General features: G+C 34.3%; 1 protein-coding gene across 3 annotated transcripts in view; it reads left to right on the top strand.

The window, feature by feature from the left end:
• SPATA5 (spermatogenesis associated 5) overlaps window positions 1-25,491 on the top strand; it is a 336,495-nt gene that overhangs the window by 106,571 nt on the left and 204,433 nt on the right. Inside the window, exon 14 of one of the 3 annotated variants that reach the window (XM_035023114.1) lies at window positions 12,353-12,479. The exons of 1 other annotated variant lie outside the window; for it this stretch is intronic. In XM_035023114.1, coding sequence (XP_034879005.1) covers window positions 12,353-12,479 — 127 coding nt within the window. Of the gene's footprint in view, window positions 1-27; window positions 2,128-12,352; window positions 12,480-25,491 lie in introns of those variants that run through there. One more of the 3 variants, XM_035023115.1, reaches the window with a different exon arrangement.

Here is a 25,491-nt window from a genome sequence, read left to right as displayed (position 1 = left end):
ATGTGATGTTTTCTTTCTGCCTTCTAGATTCTAAAGTCCTTGAGGGAATAGGGACTGGCTTCATAAGCTTTTCATTTCCATTTCCTAAAAATGTTCCTGGCCTGCTAGGTAATGAATGTTTATTGAATGAATAAGATGAATCGAATTGAATGAATTGTTGCACTTTCTAATGAAATTATTTCCCTCATTTTTCCTCTGACCCTCCCCCTGCACTGTACCACAGTGGCCTTTGCCTAATCAGAAACAAAATCTAGTAGCTATTTGAGGGTTTTTTTACTTCTCAGATGGCCCAGCTAATACATTAACATTTATAGTAAGACATCTAGCAGTCTTAGTAATTCATTGGAAGAGGAAGGGAGAGTGTATAGGACATAGCTAAGGATGGGTTCTCACATTATTTGAGCATAGCTTCTAGCAGAGGAAGGCAAAGAAAGCAATAGCACATGTAAAATTAGAGGTGATCTGGGCTCAGGATCTTTTCTTTTGCTGAAAGTAGGCTATTCACTTGGCGCTATTCATTATGTTACACAAACTTCTCTAGGTGGGACACAAAAATTAGAAGAATTTTGCCATTATTGAGTAGCAGAGTTAGGTTAACATTTTTTAGTCTTATGTGTTAACACTATCCAATGCTAGGGACTGAAACCTTCCTATGAATAAATCCAGACAACTTTTTTTATTCCTTTACTTGACTCAGCAGCATTTGACACAGTTAACTTCCTCTTTCCTGAGACACTATCCTTTTACTGTTCCAGTTTTCCTTCTTCCCTCTCTGGCACCCTGCTGTGCCCTCAGTTGTGTTCCTCCAAAATTTATGTGTTGAAGTCCTAACCCCCACATGATGGTATCTGGAAATGGGGCTTTGGGGAGGTAGTTAGGTGTGGATGAGGTCATGAGAGTATGGTCCTCATGATGGATTAATGCCCTTATAAGAAAAGACATCAGAGATCTTGCTCTCTCTTTCTCTGTCCCATATCCATGAGGATATATCAAGAAGGCCACCATCTTCAAGCCAGGAAGAGTGCTTTCATCAGACTCTACCTATCCAGAATTACAAGAAAATAAATTTCTTTTGTTTAAACAGCATTGTCTATAGTATTTTGTTATGTAGGTGTGAGCTGACTAATACACACGCCTTCTTCTTTGCAAATTCCTCTACCACTTCTTTTTTCTTTTAAAATTTTTAAAGTTTTAATTCCAGTGTAGTTAATATACAGTATTCATTTCGCGTGTACGATACGGTGATTCAACTCTACCTCTTTGTTCATTATTCATGTATCTTTCGTCACTCATTGTACACTTTTCTACTTGCATCAGTCTTTTTGGCAAAGATTCCAGGATCTACATTTCTGCCTCCCACCTCTTTCTTTTATGTCTAAACCTCAAGTTGTTTTATTGGCATTTCACATCTAACATGTTCACACTTAAAGTCTTTTTTACCCAGTGACTCAATGGAAACATTGGTTTAGCAGCCCTATTGATTGTATCCTCTTAATATTTTTCATATCTATCCACTTCTTTTATCCCTGTTGCCATGATATTTGTTCATACAACTCTCTGTATTGGATTACTGAGAACTTGTTCTAACTGAATGGCTTCAAAATAGCTTAATATTTTTTTATATATTTTTCTAAGTAAACTTTATTTTTTAGAGCAGTTTTAGGTTCACAGCAAAACTGAGTAGGAAGTGCAGAGTTCCCATATACCCCTTCCCCCCCCACATGTATAGTCTGTCCACTGTCATCATCCCAAATTAGAGAGGTACATTTGTTACAGTTGATAAACGTACATTGACACATCATCACCCAAAGTCCATAGTTTACATTAGGGTTCACTCTTGGTGTAGAACATTCTATGGGTTTTGACAAATGTATAATGACGTGTTACCCATTTTGGTAGCATACAGAGTACTTTCACTGTCCTAAAGATCCTTCATACTCTATTTGTCCCTCTTCCACCTTTAACTCCTAGCAACCACTAATCCTTTTATTGTCTCCATAGTTTTACCTTTTCCAGAATGTTACATAGTTAGAATCAGGTAATATGTAGCCCTTTCAGATTGGCTTCTTTCACTTAGTAATATGCATATAGGGTTCCTGCATGTCTTTTCATGGTTTGGTAACTTTTTTTTTTAAGCATTGAGTAATAATACATTGTATGGATGTACCAGTTTATCTGTTCACCTACTGAAGCACATCTTGGTTGTTTTCTGGTTTTAGCAATTTTAATAAAGTAGCTATAAACATCCATGTACAGGTTTTGATGTAGCTGTAAGTTTTTGACTCATTTGGGTATATCCCAAGATTCATGATTGCTAGATGATGTGGTAGGAGTATGTTTAGTTTTGTAAGAAACTTCCAAACTGTCTTCCAAAGTAGCTGCACCATTTTGTAATCCCACCAGCAGTGAATGAGAGTTCTTGGTTTTCCATGTCTTCATCAGCATTTAGTGGTGTCAGTATTTTGGATTTGGGCTATTTTAATAGGTATATAGTAGTATCTCATTGTTTTAATTTGCAAGTTCCCTAATGATGTGATGTTGAGCATCTTTTTATGTTTACTGCCATCTGTATAACTCTTTGTGAAAGGTCTGTTCAGGTCTTTTGTCTACTTTTTTAATTGGGCTTTTCATTTTTTAAATTTTTGAGTTTTAAGAGTTCTTTTTATATTTTGGATATCAGTCCTTTATAAGACCTGTCTTCTGCAAATATTTTTCCCCAGCTTCTGGCTTGTTTTCTCATTCTTTTGATAGTGTCTTTTGCAAAGCATATGTTTTTAATTTTAGTGAAGTCCAGCTATTATTTCTGTCATGGATCATGCCTTTGGTGTTGTATCTAAAAAGTCATTAGCATTGCCAAGATCATTTAGATTTTCTTCTCTGTTATTTTCTAGGAGTTTTATAGTTTTACATTTTGTATTTAGGTCTGTGATCCAGGTTGAGTTAATTTTTGTGAGGAGTGTAAGCTCTGTGTCTAGATCCTTTTCTGCACATGGAGGTCCAGTTCTAGCAGTATTTGTTGGCAAGAGTTTTTGGTTGATGCCTTATTTTCTATATAGACAGTCATTTCACTCGCGCACAAACACAGTTTTATTTATTCCTTCCCAATCTGTATATCATTTCTTGCCTTTTCTTGTCCTGTTGCACTATCTGGGACTTGTAGTACATTGTTGAAAAATAATGGTGAGAGGGAACATCTTTGCCTCATTCCTGATATTAGTGGGAAAGATTTTTGTTTCTCAACATTAAGTATGATGTAATAGGTTTTTTTGTAGTTATTTTTTTTTATCAAGTTGAAGAAGTTCTCTTTATTATTAGTTAGCTTTGTATCATGACTGGGTGTTGGATTTTTTTTTTTTTAATTGAAGTATAGTTGACATACAATGTTAAATTAGCTTCAGGTATACAACATGGTGATTCCACAAATTTTATGCATTATGCTGTACTCTCCACAAGTATAGCTACTGTCTCTCATCATGCAATGCTATTATAATACCATTGACTATATTCCCTGTGTTGTACCTTTCATTTACATTACTTATTCATTCCATAACTGGAAGCCCACTCTCTTCAGCTACGCTCCTTCACCCATTTTGCCTGACCCCCTCTTCTCTGGCAACCATTAGTTTATTCTCTGTATTTTTGGGTCTGTTTCTGCTTTTTATTTGTTTGCTTATTCATTTGTTTTGTTTTTAAGTTCCATGTATAAGTGGAATCATATGGTATTTGTCTTTCTCGGACTTATTTAACATAATACCTTCTGAGGGTCCATTCATGTTGTCACAAATGGCAAGATCTTACTTCTATCATGACTGTGTAACATTCCGTTGTATGTGTGTATGTGTGACTTTTCGTGTGTATGTACATCACTTGGGTTGCTTCCATATCTTGGCTGTTGTAAATAATGCTGTAATAAACATAGGGGTGCATATATATTTTCAAATTAGTGTTGTCATTTCCTTTGGGTAAATACCTAGTAGTGGAATTACTGGAACTGGATCAAATGGTATTTCTATTTTTAATTTTTTGAGGAACCTTTATACTGTTTTCTACAGTGGCTATACCAATTTGCACTCCCATCCACAGTGCATACAAGGTTTCCTTTTTATCGACATCCTCACTGATACTTGTTCTTTCTTCTGTTTTTAATTTTAGCCATTCTGACAGGTGGAAGGTGATATCTCATTGTGGTTTTGATTTGCATTTCCCTGATGATTAGTGATGTTGAGCATCTTTTCATATGTCTGTTGGCCATCTGTATGTCTTCTTTGGAAAAATGTCTATTTAGGTCCTCTGCCCATTTTTTAATTGGATTATTTGTGTTTTTTTGGTTTTGAGTGTTTTGAATTCCTTATATATTTTGGATATAACTACTTATCAGCAATATCATTTGCACATATCTTCTTTCATTCAGTATCATTTGCAAATATCAACTCCCATTCAATTGCCTTTTTGTTTGTTGATAGTTTCCTTCACTGTGCAAAAGCTTTTTATTTTTATAGTTTATATATAGTTTATATATATTTTATAGTTTATTTTTGCTTTTATTTCCTTTGCCTTAAGAGATATACGTAGAAAAATGTTGCTATGACCAATGTCAAGGAAATTACCACCTGTGTTTTCTTTTTTTCCTAGGAGTTTAATGGTTTTAGGTCTTACATTTAGATCTTTAATCTATTTTGAGTTTATTTTTGTGTATAGTGTAAGAAAGGGATCATTTCATTCTTTTGCATGTTGCTGTCTAGTTTTCCCAGCACCATTTATTGAAGAGACTGTCTTTTTTCCATCACATATTCTTGTCTCCTCAGTCATAGATTACTTGACCATATAAACATAGGTTTATTTCTGGGCTCTTTAATCTGTTCTATTGCTTTATATGTCAGTTTTTGTGCCAGTACCGTGTTGTTTTGATTCCTACAGCTTTGTAGTATATCTTAAAATCTGGAATTGTGGTATCTCCAGCTTCGTTCTTCCTTCGTAAGACTTCTTTGGGTATTTAGGGTCTCTGTGGTTCCACACAAATTTTAGGATTATTTGTTCTAATTCTGTGAAAAATGCTGTTGGTATTTTGATAGCAATTGTATTAAATCTGTAGATTGCTTTGGGTAGTATGGACATTTTAACAATATTTGTTTTTCCAATCCATGAGCATAAAATACCTTTCTATTTGTGTTGTTTTCAATTTCTTTCATCAGTGTTTTAGTTTTCAGAGTACAGGTCTTTCACCTCCTTAGTTAAGTTTATTTCTAGGTATTTTATTCTTTTTGATGCCATTGTAAATGGAATTGTTTATTTCCCTTCCTACTACTTTGTTATTAGTGTATAGAAATTCAACCAATTTCTGTGTATTAATTTTGTATACTACAATTTTACTGAATTCATTTATTCTAATCGTTTTTTTGGTGAAGTCTTTAGGATTTTCTATGTATAGTACCATGTCATTTGCAGATAGTGACAGTTTAACTTCTTCCTTATCAATATGGATGTCTTTTATTTCTTTTTCTTGTGGACTGCTGTCGCTAGGACTTTTCCACCCTGTGTTAAATAAAAGTGGCAGAAGTGGACATCCTTGTCTTGTTACTGATCTTTTTCACCATTGAGTATGATGTTAGCTGTGGGCTTTTCATATATGGTTTTTATTATGTTGAGGTATGTTCCCTTTAAACCCACGTTGTGGAGAGTTTTTATCATGCACAGACTGGGTGTTGGATTTTGTCAAATGCTTTTTCTACATATGATTATATGATTTTTTGTCTTTTAGCCTGTATGATATGATAGATTACATTCATTGATTTTTGAATGTTGAACCAGTGAACCATACATGAGATAAATTCCACTTCATCACAATGTACAAATTTTTTACACGTCGTTGAATTATACATACATTATTTTACTTTGTTGAATTCAATTTGCTAATATTTTGCATATTTATAGAGTTACAGGTCTGTAATTTTCTTGTAATGTCTTTGTCTAGTTTTGGTATTAGGATAATGGTGCTGCTCTCATAGAATGATTTAACAAGTATTCCTTTTACTTCTGTCTTCTAATAGAAATTGTAGAGAATTGGTAAAATTTCTTCCTTAAATGATTGTTAGAATTTACTGTAAACTCATCTGGGTCTGATGCTTTCTGTTTAGAAGATTATTAATTCTTTTTTATTAATTCTTGATTCAGTTCTTTAATTGATATAGGTCTATTCAGATTGTCTGTTTCTTCTCGTGTAGGTTTTGACAGATTGTCATTTCATCTAGATTATCAAGTATGTGGCCATAAAAGTTTTCTTATATTTCGTAATTTAGTTGACTCTTGAACAATGTGGGGGCTAGGGGTGCTGACCCCCTGTGCAGTTAAAAATCTACATATAACTTTGACTCCCCCAAAACTTAACTACTAATAGCCTACTGTTGACCAAAAGCCTTACTGATAACAGAAACAGTCAACACATACTTTGTATATATATTATATACTATTTTCTTACAATAATGTAAGGTAGAGAAAAAAATGTTAAGAAGATCATAGGGAAGAGAACGTACATTTAAAATACTGTAATGTATTTATCAAAAAGAAATCTGCTTATAAGTGGACCTGCACAGTTCAAACCCGTGTTTAGGGGTCAACTGTCAATCCATAATTAAACTTTTAAGGTCTGTGAAACCTGTAGTGATGTCCCTTCTTTCATTTGTGATATTAGTAATCTGTCTTCTCTTGTTTTTCTCAGTTATCCTGGCTATAAGCTTATTGTTTTTATTGATCTCTTCAAAGAATGAGCTTTTGCTTTTGCTGATTTTTCTCTTTTGACTTCCTGTTATCAATTTTATTTCTGCTCTAATTTTCCTACTTTTTTCTTGTGTTTACTTTGGATTTAATTTGCTCTTTTTTTTTAATTTCCTGAGGCGGAAGCTTACTGATTTTAGATCTTTCTTTTTTTCTAATATATACATTCAGTGCTATAAATTTCCCTTTAAGCACTACTTTTACTACATCCCATGCATTTTGATTAGTTGTATTTTCATTTTCATTTAGTTTAAACTATTTTTTTAATTTTTGTTGAGATTTCTTCTTTCATCCATGTATAGGAGTGTGTTTTTTAATCTCCATGTATTTTGTAATTTTCCAAATGTCTTTTTGCTATTGATTTCTAGTTTAATTTCTGGTCTAATAGCACACATTGTATGATTTCTGTTCTTTATAATTTGTTAAGGTAGATTTTATGGCCTAGAATGTAGTCTGTCTTGGTAAATACTCCGTATGCTCTTGAGATGAATATGTATTCTGCTGTTGGATGAAGTAGCATTTGGATAGCAATTATATTGAGTTGGTTGAAGTTGCTGTTGAGTTCAGCTGTGTTCTTGCTGATTTTCTGCCTGCTAGATCTGTCCATTTCTGATGGAGGAGTGTTAAAATTTCCAACTATATGAGTGAATTCATTTCTTTCTCCTTGCTGTTCTATCAATTTTTGCCTCACATATTTTGACACCCTACTGTTAGGTGATGCATATTAAAGATTGTTAATGTCCTCTTGGAGTATTGACCCCTTTATCATTATATAATACCTCTCTTTATCGCTAATAATTTCTCTTGGTCTGAAGTCTGCTTTGTCTGAAAGTAATATAGCTGCTCCAGCATTATTTTGATTAGTATTAGAATTAATTGTGCATCTTTGTCCATCCCTTTACTTCTACTCTCTATATCTTTATATTTAAAGTGGATTTTTTGTCAACAACATATAGTTGGATCTTGTTCTTTGATCCACTATGACAATGTCTGTCTTAACGATGTGTTTAGACCATTGATGTTTTAAAGTGATTATTGATATAGTTGTATTAATACTACCATATTTGTTACTCCTTATTCTTTGCTCCTGTTTTTGTCTTTGACTATTTTTCTGCCTTTTCTGATTTTAACTGAGCATTTTATGATTCCATTTTCTCTCCTTTCTTGGTGTATGAAATATGTATTTCTATTTTTTCCCCTTTTTTTCAGTGGTTGTCCTGGAATTTGCAATATACATTTACAGCTAATCTGCATTCACTTTCAAATAACACTGTTCTGCTTCACAGATAGTACAAGTACTTTATAATAACAAAAATTTGAACTTCTCCCTCTAGTCCCTTGTATCATTTCTGTCATTCATTTCACTTATACATATGCTATAGTCACTGAATACATTGTTATTACCATTATTTTGGACAAACTATTATCTGTTAGATCAATTAAGTTGAAGTTTTTATTTTACCTTCACTCATTCCTCTCTAGTGCTCTTTCTTTATGTAGATTCAAGTTTCAACCTATATCATTTTCCTTTTCCTAGAACAACTTTTTGAGATTGATTTTTTTTTAAGAGAGACAGCATGAGTGGTGGGGAGGTGCAGAGGGAGAGAGAAAGAGAACCTCCAGCAGACTCCCTATGTGGGGCTCAATCTCAAAACCCTGAGATCATGACCTGAGCCAAAATCAAGAGTAGGAAAACCGACTGAGCCACCTAAGTGCCCCTCTTGGAACAACTTTTTAAAACGTTTCTTGCAAGGCAGTCCTACTAACAACAAATTCCCTCAATTTTTGTTTGAAGAAGTCTTTATTTCTCCTTCATTTCTGAAAGATAATTTCAGAGAATATAGAAATTTAGGTAGGTGTTTTTCCTCTCTCAACACTTTAAATATTTCACTCTACTCTCCTTGGTTGCGTGGTTGCTGAGGAGTTATCTAATATAATTCTTATTTTTGCACCTCTACAGTGAACTGTATTATTCCTCTGGCTTCTTTCAAGATTTTTTTTTTTTTTTTTTTTGTCTTTGCTTTTCTGTAGTTTGAATATGATATGCCTAAAGGTAGTTTTTTGCCAGGTATCCTACTTGATGTTCTCTGGGCTTCCTGGATCTATAGTTTGGGGTCAGACATTAATCTGGAGAAATTCTCAGTCATTATTGCTTCAAATATTTCTTCTATTCCATTCTCTTTTCTCCTTCTGGTATTTCATTTGCATATATATTACGCCTTTTATAGCTTCCATAATTCTTGGATATTCTCTTGTTTCTTTTTTTTCTTCAGTCTTTTTTCTCTTTGCTTTTTCATTTTGGAAGTTTTTATTGGCAAATAATTAAGCTGAGGAATTTTTTCCTCAGTCATATCTAGTCTAACAAGCCCATCAAAGGTATTCTTTATTTCTGCTATAGTGTCTTGATTTTTGCCATTTCTTTTTGAGTGTTAGAATTTCCACCTCTCTGCCTATGTTGCCCCTTTCTTGAGTGTTGTCTACTTTGTCTGTTAGAACCCTTAGCATATTAATCATAATTTTAAAAAATTTCTGGTCTGACAATAGCATTTTTGCTGGTTATCTGGTTCATTGATGCTTATTCAGTTTCTTCAATTTGGGTTTTGTTTGTCTTTTAGTATGCCTTGTAATAGTTTTGATTTTGTTTTGTTTTATTTTGATAGATGGACATGATGATACCGCATAAAAGGAACTATGGGAAATAGGCCTTTGGTGATGTAGTAGTAAGAGTATAAGAGGCCAGGTGTTCTTTGGTCCTATGATTAGTTGTAGTCTTTTCGTTAGTCTGTGTTACTGGGCTGTGAACTTCACAATTGCTTTTTAGTAACTTTCCTTCCCTTAGAGTAATACAGGATGGCTGAGAGGGCTGGAGTTGGGTATATCCCTTCTTCCAGCTCAGTTGGGTTCTGAGAAACCTGTCATAGTTTAGGCTCTGGTAAAACAGTTTCTCTTGAAGGCAGGACTTGTTAAGAAGTACAGAATATCCTGGCATATTCAAAATAGCTACTTTTCCCTTCCTCCTGCCACATGCACAAGATTTTCCTCAGGTCTTCATTGTGAGAACCTGGTATGGCTTCTGGAGGTAAAGTCACAAAAAATGTAAGGGTCCCTCAATGATTGTGTTTTCTGGAGTATTTAACTCTCAGACTTGTCCACACTGCCTCCAGAAGTTCATCATTTACATTTCCAGTATCCTTACCCCAGCACTGGTTCCTGTGGAGGTTTCTGCTTATTGGTTTCTTTGTATCCAGCTTGTCTGTCTCTCCAGTTTGGGGGGCAGTGGTTTGTCTTATTGCTAAGGTCTAAATGTTTGTGTCCTCCCCAAATTCATATGTTGAAATTCTAAGAGGTGGAGCCTTTGGGAGGTACTTAGGTCATGAAGGTGGAGACCTCATGAGTAGGATTTGTGTCTTTATAAAAGAGGCCTCACAGAGCTTACCCACCATCTTCATGTGAGGACATAAAAAGGTGTCAGTTATGAACCAGGAAAAGACCCCTCACTTAACCATGCTGGTGCCTTGATCTTGGACTTCCCAGTATCCAGACTGAGAAATAAATTTCTATTGTCTATAAGCTATCTAGTCTATGATATTTTGTAATAGCAGCCTGAACAGATGAAGACACCTGTGATCTCACATCTCAGAAGGGTCTAAGAAGAGTTGTTATTGGACTGGAAAACAGACCAGTATTTCCGTTCTATGATCTGTTCTCCATACTGTAGCTGTAGTGGTCCTCAAAAACATGAATCTAATTTTGTCATATTTCTAGTTGAAACTTCCCATTTACGTTAGGATAAAATCCAAACTCAGTAATTTGGATAACAAAGCCTTTGTTATCTAGCCTTGATTTCTCTCTCTACATTGATCTTTTGCATATTTCACCTTAACTTCTGTGTCCAGCTATTCTGAACTGATTTCCATTTTCAGTGTTCTATATTCTCCTTCTCTCTTTTCGTCTTAAACTGTTTGGTTCTCACTCATTTTTCAAGGTTTAAGTTAGAAACCATCTCCCTGGACAGCCCACCTTGACTTTCCCAAAATCTGTTCGATGTGACCTTCCTTAGTGTCTGAAAATATAGGATCACAACTAATTAGCATAGTAGATATAATTAAAGGCCTTAGATATAATCAGTTGGCAGCCTTAAATATTTAGGTGCTTGTAGTTATTATGAAGGAATCCTTAGAGCTTTTGCTAACAGTGTTTCTGACAATTAAGCTCTCATGTTGGAAGAGTTACATTATGGAGGATATTTTTTGAAGGGTATATAATCCATTTATTCAGAATGTTCAGAGTTTATTCTTACAATCAGATTAGCAAATCCATGCACCTGCCAATTAGTTATTTGCAAGAATTAGTGCTAGCCAAAATAAATCTCAGTGGCTTCTCTGGTATTCCTTCGTCCCAAACATTTTAGACATTAAATTGACAGCCTGATTTACATTTAGACAATAAATTGACAGTCTGATTTACATAACAACCTCATGTGTGTTTGATTGATGTGAGTTAGAGGCTACTCTCCCTGTGTATACACTACATCAAGTTTTTGAAGTTGTAATGCATGTTGAGATCTACATTCTGTTAAAAATCCTAATTATCTAATTAAATATGTTACATGATGATTATACTAAGGTACACTTGCTCTGTCATTAGTGACAGAGATATGAATGTGTACCTTCTATCCTCTTTTCCTCTTCTCCCCCTCACCCCATACATCTGGTTGAGTTTATATGTTTACTACACTTACAATGCTGTTATACTCTGTAATTGTCCACTCAGATGTTTATTACATATTTCTCAATTCTGAACTGTTCTTAGTAAATCCCAGCTGGTGCTAATGAGAATTGTTATTGTAGGGCCTTGACTGTGTAATGTAAGGGTTTTGTTCATTGGTAAGACCTGTTGAATTTCCTTATTAATAACATTTAGTTTTGTTTTGGATTTTTTTGTCAAAGGAAATGTGATTAAATTATAGTATGTCTGGGTGGCTTTGTGATTGACCTGGTACATTAACGAAAGGCACATAATAACATATCTTTCTTTGCCTGTTTCTCCAGATATGGGGATTGTGATCATTACCTACCTGCTGATGTTGCTTAAAAATATTAATATTTTAAAACACCAAGATACATCAGAAATATCCCATTTGTTATGGGTAAAGAGTGTAAAGAGTTTTTTTGTTTCATATAGGCTTTAAACTTCATGTGAGGAATGGGTTTTTATTTTGTTTCTTTATTCCCAATTCCTGTCAGTATGTTTTCCATATAAAATGTAAATATTGTTTAAATTAGACGATTGTGTATGTATTTGATGAACTGCTTTAAATAATCTTATAACTTGCTTCCCAGATCTTATATATTTCATTATTGGAGAGGAAATGAACATGGTTGTTGAAGGAGGAAAAGAAATGATTTGAATATAATTAATTTTGGGGTATGGTAATTCAACAAGTAATGAATTCTGAAGCAAGCATTTTATATTTTGAAGCAGACATAATTTTTCTTGTTATAGAATATACAGTCTTTTAAAAGTAATAAAGTACTTGGGGATAGGTAAAGAGTTTTAAAACTATATTTTTAAAAATCAGTTCTTTAGGTGCTGGGAACGTAGGTGACCGTGTTCTGGCTCAGCTCTTAACAGAAATGGATGGCATTGAACAGTTAAAGGATGTGACAATTTTGGCAGCTACTAACCGCCCAGATAGGATAGACAAGGTAAGAAAGAAAGCAGTGCGAGTGTTGTAAGAACTGGATCATTTGATTATGTTAGCTTTTTTTTCATTTAGTAATTACAAATTACTTTGTAATCAGTTTTTCATTTAGAGGATCCCGAAAATCTTAAACTAAAGGAAATGAAAAGAACAGAGTAAAGCTATGTTTTTATTGCTTATGGTTTGGTATTAATGAAACTATTTTGTAACCCCTTGAATTTCCCCCCTCATGGTTGCATCAGACTTTCAGATGGAGAATTGAAGTTCTGAAATTCTTTTTTTGTTTGTTTATGTCATCGATTTATTTTTGAGACGTTTTTAACATTTTCATTCATACTAAGGTAAATTTCTGGATATTTAGGACAAGTTAGACTGAAGTTATTATTAACAGCTTTTTAGAATTCTTTGTCTGCAGTTGCTTTCAGAGTGATTAGAATAAGAGTGACAATGGATTTTATCTAAGAAATTACTTAGGCTCTAGCAATAAACTAAGCTATACAGTTGCAAAATTAACCCTTTCAAGGTATTGCTACCACTTTTTTTCCCTAGGTCAGAGTTTAATAAAGGGAATTCACTAAATTTTAAATGTCTGATTTCTACCTAATGTATAATTCTTTGCAAGGATTTAAATTAAGAGTAAAAATTTTCTCCTGTAGCATGAACCAATTTTTCTTTTTTCTGTTCACATTATTGCTTCATATAAATGACCTTATGAGCTCCTCTCTCCTTCCCTGTGCATAAATATACTGACTTTTAATTTTAAAAATGGGATTTAGAAAAAATCCTTGCAAAGATATGAAAGGAGCTTTTATGTGGAAAGCAAGCTTTGCTTTCATTCAATTAGGTATTTTACTATGCCATAAAGACCTTTGAGTCAAATACAGGTGAGAAAGCTTTTTTTTAAGAAGAAAGGTGTGTTCTGAGCACTTATAGGATCTGGGTCCATGCTCAGATACCTCTGATGTCTATGAAAAAAAAAAAAAAGATAGGACTGTATTTTAACAAGTATCATAGAAAGTACTAAAAGAACCCTAGAAGTTACCTAATCCCACCTTTGTTTCACAAATAAAGGTGCTGAATCCAGAAAAAAACTCCTGGTAAGAATATATTATATTTTATGATATACCCCATGGCTAATGAGCTCTAAAATTTCTTTGGTTTCCTTCTCTACAATGCCTAATCTAATAGTTGTCTTCTTTGGTTTCTTAATAGAGTATGTCTTCACTGTTAGATACATTTCTTGAAATAGGGCTTTCTCTGGGTTCATCTAAATCAAGCCATATGATTCAGCTTGATTGGTGCTTGTATTAGTTTTCTCTTACTGTGTTACAGATTACCTCAAATTTAGCAGTTTTACACAACACCCATTTATTAGTATTTCTGTAGGTAGGTCAAAATCGGAATGGCACGACAGAGTTGTCTGTTCCAGAGGCTCACTACGGGCTAAACACAAGTAGTTGGCAGGACTATATCGTTGTCAGGAGCTGGTATTCCTTTTCTTTTTTTTTTTTTTAAGATTTTATTTATTTATTTGACAGAGAGAGGCACAGCGAGAGAGGGAACACAAGCAGGGGGAGTGGGAGAGGGAGAAGCAGGCTTCCCGCCGAGCAGGGATTCCGAGGTGGGGCTCGATCCCAGGACCCTGAGATCATGACCTGAGCTGAAGGCAGACGCTTAACGACTGAGCCACCCAGGTGCCCCTGGTATTCCTTTTCTAATCTCATATGATTGGGTCAGAATTCATTTCTTGTGATTGTAGGCCTAAGGACTAAATTTCCTTACTGGCTGTCAGCTGGGAGCTACTGTCGCTCCTAGAGACCCCCACATGGCCTCTTCCATCTTCAAAGACAGCAGTGAGAATTGCCATCATATTTTATCCCTCTTATGCTTTAAAATTCTGTTGCCAGGAAAAGCCCAGTGTCTTTTAGTGTCATCTGATCAGGTTAGGCCCAACAAAGGAAAATCTCTCCACCTTCAAGTCAGCGGTTTCAGGACCTTAATTAATTACATTTGCAAAAGCCCCTCACAGTAGCACCTAAATTAGCATTTGATTGAATAACTGGGAGAAGGTGTGAGTCCACTAGGGGACCAGAATCTTGTGACTCTACTAGAAGTCTTCCTACCACAGTGCTCTTCAGCATCTTCCCCCCACTACTATCTGAATTCCGTTCCAAGTCCTAAGATAAAACTTCTAACTTCCTCAGAGACCAGCTTATCCTTGCCTGTCATATAATTGGCTATGAACCAGCTCCTCTGAAATGTTCTTGTTCTGTGGAATCTGCTGTTTTCTCAGATGCAGCATTTCTTTGCCTTGCCTTGTCCAAATATATCTTTCTTCAAATTATACATATAATCTTTCTTAAAATAGGAAAGGATAAACAAATTTAAACTCCTTTTGTAAAGGATACATTTTTTCATGTTCTTTATATGTGTAACACTTTGTAGGTTTGTTACTTAATACGGTGGAATTGTTGATTTATAATCTGTTTTGCTTTTCCCCCCGTAAGACCTAAACTGAACCCTAACTGTTGTGTTTTACAGTAGATCTAATTTATCCTAGTTTTTTACCAACACCTGGTACAAAAGACCTTTAGAAACTTTAAAGATAAACCTAGAGATTAGACGTTATTCTTGGGCCACCGTAAGGTTTGGGGCCTTTTTTAAAACTCAGCTTTCTAAAGTCAAAACCTTTCCATTCTCTTTAGGATAGTTTAGTCTGTGGATATCTTGGATCTCTTGGAAAAAATACTTAACTGGATTTTGGGCAGAAGTTGTTTCCAAAGACAGGAGATTTAAGGGATGGAAGTGGTTTTTCTTTTTTTTACATTTCAAAGATTTTGCATTGTTTTCGTGTTTCTTGCCTGGTGATAATATTTGCCTTAGGAAGGCATATGCTGTGTTTCATTAACAGCAACTCGTAAGTGAGTCTTGAACATCACAGAGTTTCAGAAATTGAAGTTTGGGAAATATCTTGCCGAACTTCTAGCCATGTTTTTTTATCCTTTTTAAAATGTTACCTTGAATTCATCAGTTCTAAAAACATGTGATTGTACAAAATAAGTGTTTTAAGTACCAATATTAATTCACTGTTAATACCTTGATTTATTGACCTCTTTAAGATGTTTCAGAGAGAAGTATAAACATATGCAAACATATAGTATGTATAGATCCATATTTGTATGTATGCTTGCATGTTTGTATGTATACATATATATGCATTTACGCACATACTTTGATGAGTTTTTGAATATTAGAAATCCAACTTTTTTTAACCAACTAATTTTGGATGAGCACATTTAAATTAAGATTGAAAGTATTTGCTAACTAGGTACAAAGACTTATTTTCACTAGGTCAGGGAGATTCAAATTTTTCAAAATTTATAATGTTTAATTTGTAAAGGATTAAATAATAAAATTATTCCTGGCAGCAAAACGTAAAATTGGTAAATGGGAAAAAGCATTTTTGAGTGGTATAAGAATGGTTTCAAGATCATCAAATGATGTGCTATGCTTTCAAGTACAACTTTGAATTTAGTACATTGCACCAGGGTCTAAATGTTCTACCTATTGTATTCTGTAATTGTGCAAAAAAAAACCAAAAAAAAACCCAAAACCCCAAACTTTAAATAATCAGTGATTTTTGTAAAAAAAAAATTAATTCTTTTCTATTTCAAGTAGAATTCCATATTTGTGTGGAATATGGATTTTTTCTTTTTTTTTTAAGATTTTATTTATTTATTTGACAGAGAGAGAGCGATCACAAGTAGACAGGCAGGCAGAGGGAGAGGAAGAAGCAGGGAGCCTGATGCGGGGCTCGATCCCAGGATGCTGGGATCATGACCTGAGCCGAAGGCAGACACTTAACTGACTGAGCCACCCAGGTGCCCCGGATTTTTTTTCTTAATTGTACTTTTGTTACTACTCATATGATACATACTATATCAAAAGTCATTTTTCTTTGCAGACTTTTTCCTCTGAAGAACTATTTTAGAGCATTATTTGTATATCATTTAATACTACTATAAAAAAGAAGTTTCAGTGCATGTGTGATTATAACATGGTGTTTGTTCAAAATGTGTCCTGAAGGTCCCGGTAGAAACCAAACAATCTTAAGAGACAATATAAAAACAAAAAAACTTCCTGTTATGAAATGAATAGACCGTTTCCACCACCTGCCTTGTCTGGACGAAACTGTATTAGGAAGAATATGGGTGACAGAAGAATTAAATTTCATGTGCTGCTAAAAAGTAAAGATTTTTTTTTAGCTTAAAACTGGAATTAAAAAAAAAAGACTGTTCTAGTGTCAAAGAAATAATACAGTTGGTCTAACTTTGGCTAAATTTAATTAGGGTGTTTGGCCTTGTAAATTAGCTGGCCTACTTTACCATCCTGTTGTCTGTTAACCCACAACCTCTGTGTCATGGGGACCTTAAGTTAGTGTGTTAAAAGGGTGAGGATTCTTGGACTGCCAGAGGAGTGAAATTGACATCATTGTGTCACCTATATGTTGTGTGTATTTAGTGTCTTTTATGGACAGTATTTCAATTTCATGTAGTTTGGGGAAACTAAAGCTGGAGTTTCTTGGGGATTCTGGTGGTTCAGCAAAGGAAGTAAGACACATAGCTCAAGAACCACATTGTTCTCTTTCCTGCTATGTCATATTTACATGTCAAATACATTAGCTGTGATGTAGCACACTAGGCTAAGTAAAGTGATTGCTTGTGGTTCCTGGTGGTATCCTGAAGTCTCCATAGACTTTTATGCCTTACCCTCTCCTCCAGCTAATAAGTGAGAGAAGAGAAGTCATATCCTCAAGTGTCCATTTTACATAAGAATGACAAGATGTGAAGGATAGATGAAGATTAATGAGATTGTATACTGTCAAGTTGACACATTGTCTTTAGATGGATGGTGGTCTGGATTTCCTCAGCATCGAGAGACTTTAGAATAGCAAACAACTGAATTTTTATTGATGCCGAAATAACAAAGAGCCCAAACTGTAGGAGTTTATATTGTTCTTTGTTAGGCTGTTGATTATGTGGCCCCTTTAGAAGAATATAATGTCCAATCCATGGCATTCATGCATTTGTGTTGAATATTAAGAAATGGTCATGTCTTCTTTCCCAGACATTAAAAAAACCTCAAAATAGTTTAGTTTTATGAATATTTTTTAATTTAGTCATTTGGTTACTTTTAGTACTGATGCCTAGTATATAACAGGCTTTCCATAATTATTACTACTATAAGGTATATAGCCTATCAACCTAGTTTTCTTATAATAGTAAATTGGTAGAATTTTGAAAATTCTGCTCTGAGTCATCTATGGATAAGATTGTTCAATTGAGGAAAATTTTGGAAGTTATATAGAAATGTTCAGTAATTCAGGGTTCAGAATCATTTTCTAACTTAGTATGTTTAGCTCATGGATATGATAAACTGGCATTAATTTTCCTTCCGGTTTTTCTGGAAGAGGAAATGTGCTTGATGGGTTAAATATGACATAACATTTTTATTTCTTAAATACTGCAAATTAAAAGTTGGTTTTATGATATCTAACATGGGAAAAACTGAATTAGCATGTTTAGAAATGTTGGCAAATGAGAAGCTAAATATATGTGGCTCCCAATTTTCAAGTGACTTGGGTTCCAAAAATACCTTTAGAAGAGAGTATAGGTATGTTTGTGGATGGCTTTTCTCCTTACCTTTCCTAGTTGTAAGTGCCATTCTTTTAATATTGCTGTTCTCAGCTAAGTTGGAACTAAAAAACAAGCTGCTTGACCTAACAGACAATCCTTAATATTAATTAATATTAACAATTAATATTAATCCTTAATATTGTTTATCAAAATGATGTAGAGAGTCTTGGGGATTATAAGGTGAGCTGCAATGTGGTCAGGCCTGGAAGGCCTCCTCCAAGTTCATCTTCCAGTTTCATCTTTACCTTCATTTTACAGGACTCTCAGAAGTGGTTTTATCATTATCAATAGGTGTTTGTGTGTTTGTTTTGTTTTTTTAAAGCTCTTAGTGTTTTCACCATATCTATTATGGTAGCAGCTGTAAGGGTTTCAGCTTTGGGGATGGATGATTGGGAGAAATGACAAGAGAAGTGGGTCAGATGTTGTATGTATATATGGGTCATACCCCATTGCTAATTAGGTAAAGGCTGTTTATCCCAGCGGTCAGCAAACTGGCCAACTACTTGTTTTTGTACCTCTCGGGATCTAAGAATGGTTTTTATATATTTAAATGGTTGAAAAATATGAAAAAGAAAAATTATTTTGTGAGATGTAAAAATGAGATGAAATTCAAATTTCAGTAAGTAAAACTATTGGGATCCAGTTACCCGAATTCGTTAACGTATTGTCTATGACTTCACTTGTACTACTGTAGTAGTTACAGTATCGTACAGTATTTATGGCCCACAAAGCCTAAATTAGTTACCATTTGGATCTTTATAGAACAAATTTACTGACCGTTGATCTGTCCTTGTAGGCTTTTAGAAGTTTAGTAATGTCTCTTAATGTGTGTCATTCATACATGAGTCACAACATTTTTCTAAAGGTTGTTTAAATATATTGCATTAATTTTCTGGGGCGTCTGGGTGGCTCAGTTGCTTAAGCATCTGCCTTTGGCTTGGGTCATGATCCCAGGGTCCTGGGATTGGGTCCTGCGTCGGGCTTGCTCTGAGCTGGGAGCCTGTTTCTCCCTCTCCCTCTGCCCACTCATTCTCCTCTCTCCCTCTCTCTCTTAAATACATAATAAGTAAAATCTTTAAAAACATATATATTGCATTAATGGCTTATAATAAATAATAGGAAGGTTGTATTCTTGTTCTTTCAAGTACATTCCATCTCAAAAGTTCTTTTAATATTTAACCTTTTAAAATGTTTTTTGGACTTATTATTTTCAGTTGAATGACTCACCAAAATCCATAAATCTAGAAATGCAGCTTTTTAATTGTATGAATAATGTATTCATGGCACTTGAATCTTAAAGTTTCATTGGTTTTTAGTTTTTTTAATAATTGTGAGTTGAATGCCCTTTTTAGTATTATCATAGGAATTTTCAGGAAGGGATATTTAAATTTTAAGAAATTAAGATTCTATGTTTAGATGTTTGGGGAATAATATTTGATTTCAACATGCAAATAGGAGTACATTTAATCTTCTGTTAGAGTGCGTATTGCCCTTGACACCAAGGTTGTGAAAGAAATTAATTTTTTCAAGATTGGAGAGAACTTGGAAGGCTTTGATAGTCTAGTTATCCTTCTGATACATTAATCCCCCGCCATTGTAAAATTTCTACCCATCACTTCTCCATCCTTTTCTTATTCACCAAACTGATGGGAGAGTGGAGACTTATTATCTCTTGAAATAGATTACTCCGTCTTTGTCTCAGACTATTTTTAGGAATTTTGTTGTTCTACTGAACCAGCTGCTGTGTGTCTCCCCAAAGCTTCAGCATACCAGCCAGAAGTACAGTTTTTAATCCTTCTTCTAATATGGTTCTTCTTTATTTTTGAAAACTATTATGTGTTTTATCTTTACATTCTATCTCGCCAACTAGTCTTCTCTTCTCCAGGCTTGACATCTTGTTTTATTTCGTCTTTGGCATTCTTATCCTTTTTTTTTCTCCTCTGAACTGTTGTCCATTTGTTCCTTTCTCTCTGAAATTATGGCATCCACAGATGAATATACTGTAATAGGTTGTAGTCTGATGCCTTTAATCTGAATACCATGTCTTCTGCTAATGGATTCCAGGATTGTGTTAGTTTATTTGCCAGCTGAATCACACTGTGGACTGCTGTTGAATTTAAAGTCATCAAGAACAAAACAAAAACAAAACCAAGAAGCCCAGGTCTTTCAAACTCAGAGTCTTCTGCTAAGTTATAGCTTCCCCGCCTTGGGCTTGTGTTATTAATTTGATTTAAGTCTTAGAAGTTGAGCCACAGTGTGATTAGATCTAGAGATCTTCCTTCAAGTTCAGCTCCTCTGAGCTTTTCCTACTTTTCATATGTTTCCCAGAGATTTGTTTTTCCTTAAGTCCAAGTGGTTTCCCAATAGTTTCTGCTAGCCAGCTGCTAGGGCTTTCATCCTTAGAAGTAGAGGACTTAACTCTTACAGAATTTATCGTATTAGGTCTGATCTTTTTGATTTGTCATTTGTGGGATTCTGTTTCTGCCATTCCCTATATGTGTCTTATATGTATTAATAGTAGAGGCCTTATATATCTTAATTATCCAGAAGAATTTCTGTATTCTGTAGCTTTCTGACTTTTTGAAAAATAGTTTAACCTATATAATTTAAGAAAGTAAAAATTCACCTAATTTACCTTAAGAATACATATTCTGAAATGCTTTCTGTTTTCTCCAATGAAAATAGACAAGATAAGACTTAAATTATATTCAGTGAAATTTAGAAATGAAATTATTTAAAAGTATTTTTTTTAGCTTTAAAACAGTGCTGAAATATGTAGTTAATGTCCTCATCACTTCCACTTTTATAGCTGCAGTTTCATGAATTTGTGATACTACAGGTATTGTATTGTATGAGGAGCTGTGTAGTTTTCTTCTTTGAACATTTTGTTTATAGTGTTTTGGCCTCAGGCCTTCCCAAACCTTAGCATTTCTAGATGAGTTTTTGGAGTATGCATAGCATTGGAGAGGGGCCTTTGCATCATGTAAGCAGTTTAACTGGAGAAATGAGTCTAGAGGAAAAGGAGATTGGCACATGTAATGGATGACAAAGATGATAGGGACTAGAATGTTATATGTAGAATGTGATAGAAAGACCTGAAACTGATAGCGAGAAACGAGCAATGGGAGAAATGAGGCAGACAGACACAGATCTGGGGATCTTTGTTTCTCATTCTAGCTCTGTTGCTCACAAACTATGTATCCTTTGAAATTATTTAGCCTCTCTGGACAACTATTTCTGAACCTGTCAAAAGTGTACTAGATAATTTGGAATATGTCATTAATGACCCAAAATTCTCTTATGTTGTGACTTAGAGACAGATAATAATAGATTTTCCAAATGCTACATAAAAGGATGCTATTTACCAAACAAATTTCTGAGTTTTTTTTTTAAAGACTTTTTCAGGTGTCACCTCCTCAAACTTTCATGTTGCTGAAAAGTTCTTTTCTTCAAACATGTTATAAAGCAAGCAAATATCCAGGTGTGCAAAAATGACTTTTCTTTTTAAGCACTTGATTGTCAGAAAAGGGGGGAAAGCCATAAATCAGCCTTAAGGCTGCTGTTGTGTAATAAAAACTTTGGTTGACAGTTGAAGAACACCTTAACTTTTTCACTGAAAATTTATTACTCTTAGAAAAAGGAAAACTTGTTGAGCTGCATATTTTCTCCTTTCACAGATGTCTGATCAGTTTTACAATATCTGTAATGTTTTGGTCTACTTAATATGCTGGGGTTTTTTTAAACTTCAAATGAATGTAGAAATGATTTTGAGTTAGAGCAGAAATGTCTAAATATATGATTATTTAAAGTTGAGTCACTTTTAAATTTGAAAAAGCTTCTTCACATGTATTTTTAATGCTCCTACGATCTCATATTTGATGTTCAGTGCAGCCAAAAACTAAATCTGAAGCCCTGTATTGAATGTTTAAGGTCATTTGTAGAAGGGCTAATTTGGGGATTATTTTTTAAGTGCATAGATAGTATTAACAATGCTGTGCCATTTTGGTGCCTGGCATTCTGTTCAGAGAGAGAGAGTATGTGTGTGTGTGTGTGTGTGTGTGCGTGTGCACTTTTGGAAGGGGTATGCAAAAGTATCAGAGAGGTACATAATAAAAGAAACCTCAGTTTTCTTTAGGATATGTATGATCTAATAAGAAATACGCAAATTTTGAAGCATTATTATCATAAAACATGCACAGTCTACACCTTGTTTGCAATATTTTACTGGCATATACATTCACCATAGATTTGGAAAAAATGGATCTTCAATCTAATAGCCTCTGGTCTCTATCATGTGTTGGTCTCTGTGAATTTGGTATTGCAGTTACTTTGTTTGGACACAAGGTGGTGATACTTACCTGAAATGTTTTCTGAGTGCTGCATCTGCTGCCTTTAGAGGCTTCCCCTCCTCCATTCGGAGGATGAGTGGCTTAAGGAAATGAGTGGAACTGGCTTTGCTTTAAAAAAATAATAGTTGAAATTTGTGTGTGTGTGTCCTACCATATATAATTTATTTAACAAATTGTGATTTAATATTAAGTGTAGGTTTATGTAAATTTGGGTTGGGGTGAGGTAGGAACATTGAGAAAAGGGAAAGTTGAACAGCGGAGAGGGAACTAGCAGTCATTAGGTATATACTAGGCCCTTGTGTGCTGAGTGATATGCTTATGATCTCTAATTGATTCTAGTCAAATATAAGCATATGTATTTGACACAACACCAGTGTATTCCTTAGCTCAATAAATTCTGTAATATTAGTAGTGCTGTGTATGTTCTCTCTTGTAAAAACTATGGTATACCATCAGCCAGTGTAGTAGATTTTTTTTTTCAAAGTTTAAGTGAAGTTAAAAAGTTTACTATATAGTTACATGTACACTTAAATATGTAGCAATTCTACTCCTAGGTATTTATCCAAAAGAAATGAAAACAATTGTCTACACAAAGACCTGTAAGTAAATGTTTATAGCAGGAAAAATTCATAATCACTAAACAGCCCCAAATATCTATCAACTGATGAATGGATAAAGAAATTCTGCTATGTTCATACAATGAAATGCCACTTAGCCATAAAAAAAGAAACACATTTCTAATATATGCAGTAAGATGAAAGAATTTTAAAAGCATTATGCCAGGTGAAAGAAGCCAAACACAAAAGGTTACAGAATATGCTGACTGATTCTATTTATGTGACGATCTGGAAAAGGCAGGACCACAGGGACAGAAATCAGATATCCAGGAGTTGGGGGGGAAGGGATTGACCACAAAGTGCCATGAGGGAACTTTTGGGGATGATGGAAATATTCTACATTTTGGTTGTGGTGGCGATTATAGGACTATATGTGTTTGTCAAAACTCTTCTAACTATAAAACTAAACATGGTGAATTTTACAGTATATAAAGCATACCTCAATAAACCTGACCATTAAACACACTTGAAAAAAAAAACTTTTTAATTGTAAATGCAAAGGAAAATGTCAGCTCTGCTTCAGCGACAGTTTCTCTTCACTTGGAGGTAAAGCATTTTGCATCTCAGCTCTTTCCCAGCCTTTGCTTATCTTTTGATAACCCATTTACGCAGACCTCTCTTTGTCACTGCCTTAGTAGACTCAGAACTACCCTAGCAAAGATTTTGCTTTCAAGCATTGCTACCCAGCTTTCAGTGCAGAAGGAGGTAGAATTTTAGTGCAAGAAAGATTCTTAGAGAATTTGGCTGGCAAACTGGAGATTTTACATATAAATCTTTTAGAGAAGTTATTCAGTAACAAAAGTCAGTTTGTTATGCATATATTAAGGACAGTTTCCAGTCTGGTTCTTATTGTAATAAAGTATAGCTAAAATTATTAAAATATACTTTTATCCCCCCCCCTTTCCTGTGCTAGATTTACTTCTGTCTCCTGGAAGGGACGGTGCAGGTGAACCAAACAAGTGCTTTGGATCATTATGTTGCATATCAAGTAATAGTGTTTACCTTTTAGCAGCTTTTCAATCTATTAAGCCAGTAAAATCTATGGCCTGAAGGTTACATTTGATGACAGACTTATTCAGAAGTATGTTTTGTTATGGAAAAAATGCTAAGCCAATTATAATACTAGTGCCTTTTGGAAATCTTGATTCTGAAGCTTCTTTTTTTTTTTTTTACTGAAGTACCAAAAAAAGCGTATTTGATGTAATAAGATAAAAGCAAGAGATAGTATATTTTATCGAAGTAAAAAGGTGAAGAAAATTGAATATTAATGTTTGAGAAGCACATTTAGGATGCTTTTGGATATTCAGGAGTTCTTCATTAAATCCATGTTTTCAGGCTTAATGATGTATTTACTTCCTCATGATGAAATATAGATGTGTTTTTTCAAAGGCCAAGTAGAAGGCTCATATTTTATTAAAAGTAGTATCCTATGAGGTAGTCATAGGTCATTACTGCTGAGGAACTATTACTTAGAAAGATTTAGTAAATGGCCTAATTCAGTGGAGCTGGCAGTGTAACAAATCCAAGCAGTTTAATTTCAGAACTCATACTTTAAACCACTAAACTAAATAAATTCTTAAATTCTGTGTTAGACTTAATGTCTTTGAATTGATTGTATATTTAATATTTTGATCAGCTTTTGCTTTGTATTTATAAACTTGAATTCCATCTCTGACATTTGCATTGTAATATCAGATGACTGGTAGGCCTCTGTGTATGTGTTCTCTCTCATAAAAACTATGGTATACCATCAGGCAGTGTAGTAGCTTTATTCACAGTTTAAGTGAAGTTATCAATTTTCACTTAACAAGCAAAAAGGGAGAAAAGGAAAGAGGGAAAGGAGAGAAGGAAGGAGAACTGGAGTTTGTGTGTGTTGTTGTTGTTGTAGTTATGTTTTGTTTATTCGATTTAGTTGACTAGAATTGAAAAAGTAAACATTAGCAAGTAAATAATAAATTTACTTTTATATATCTAGGAAAATTTAACAGAAGATTTAAAGCAATTAGATAGATACAGAATAAACTAAGCAGAGATTAGAAAACTTCTGTGCTCTCTGCCTGTTTTTGTAAAATTTTATTGGAACATAGCCACACTTATTGTTGCGTAGACCAATTAGGCAACAAGATAAAAATATTTGCTATCTGGCCCTAGGAGAAAAAGTTTGCCAACCCTTGAACTAAATTTTGGATCAGTACTATTCAAATAAACTGTTTATTGGCTTAGAATGAGTCATCCACCAAATATTTATTGAACACCTGCTATGTGCCAGCCAGTGTGCTAGGTGATAGAGAGGCAAAAACAAACATGTCCAACAAAAACGTTTGACTTTCTTTTTTATTAATAATTATAACACA

This window comes from Mirounga leonina, unplaced genomic scaffold, assembly GCF_011800145.1.
Source record: "Mirounga leonina isolate KUSES-001 unplaced genomic scaffold, KU_Mleo_1.0 Mir_176, whole genome shotgun sequence".
Classification (NCBI taxonomy): domain Eukaryota; kingdom Metazoa; phylum Chordata; class Mammalia; order Carnivora; family Phocidae; genus Mirounga; species Mirounga leonina.
This window is presented reverse-complemented; position numbering and strand designations above follow the sequence as displayed.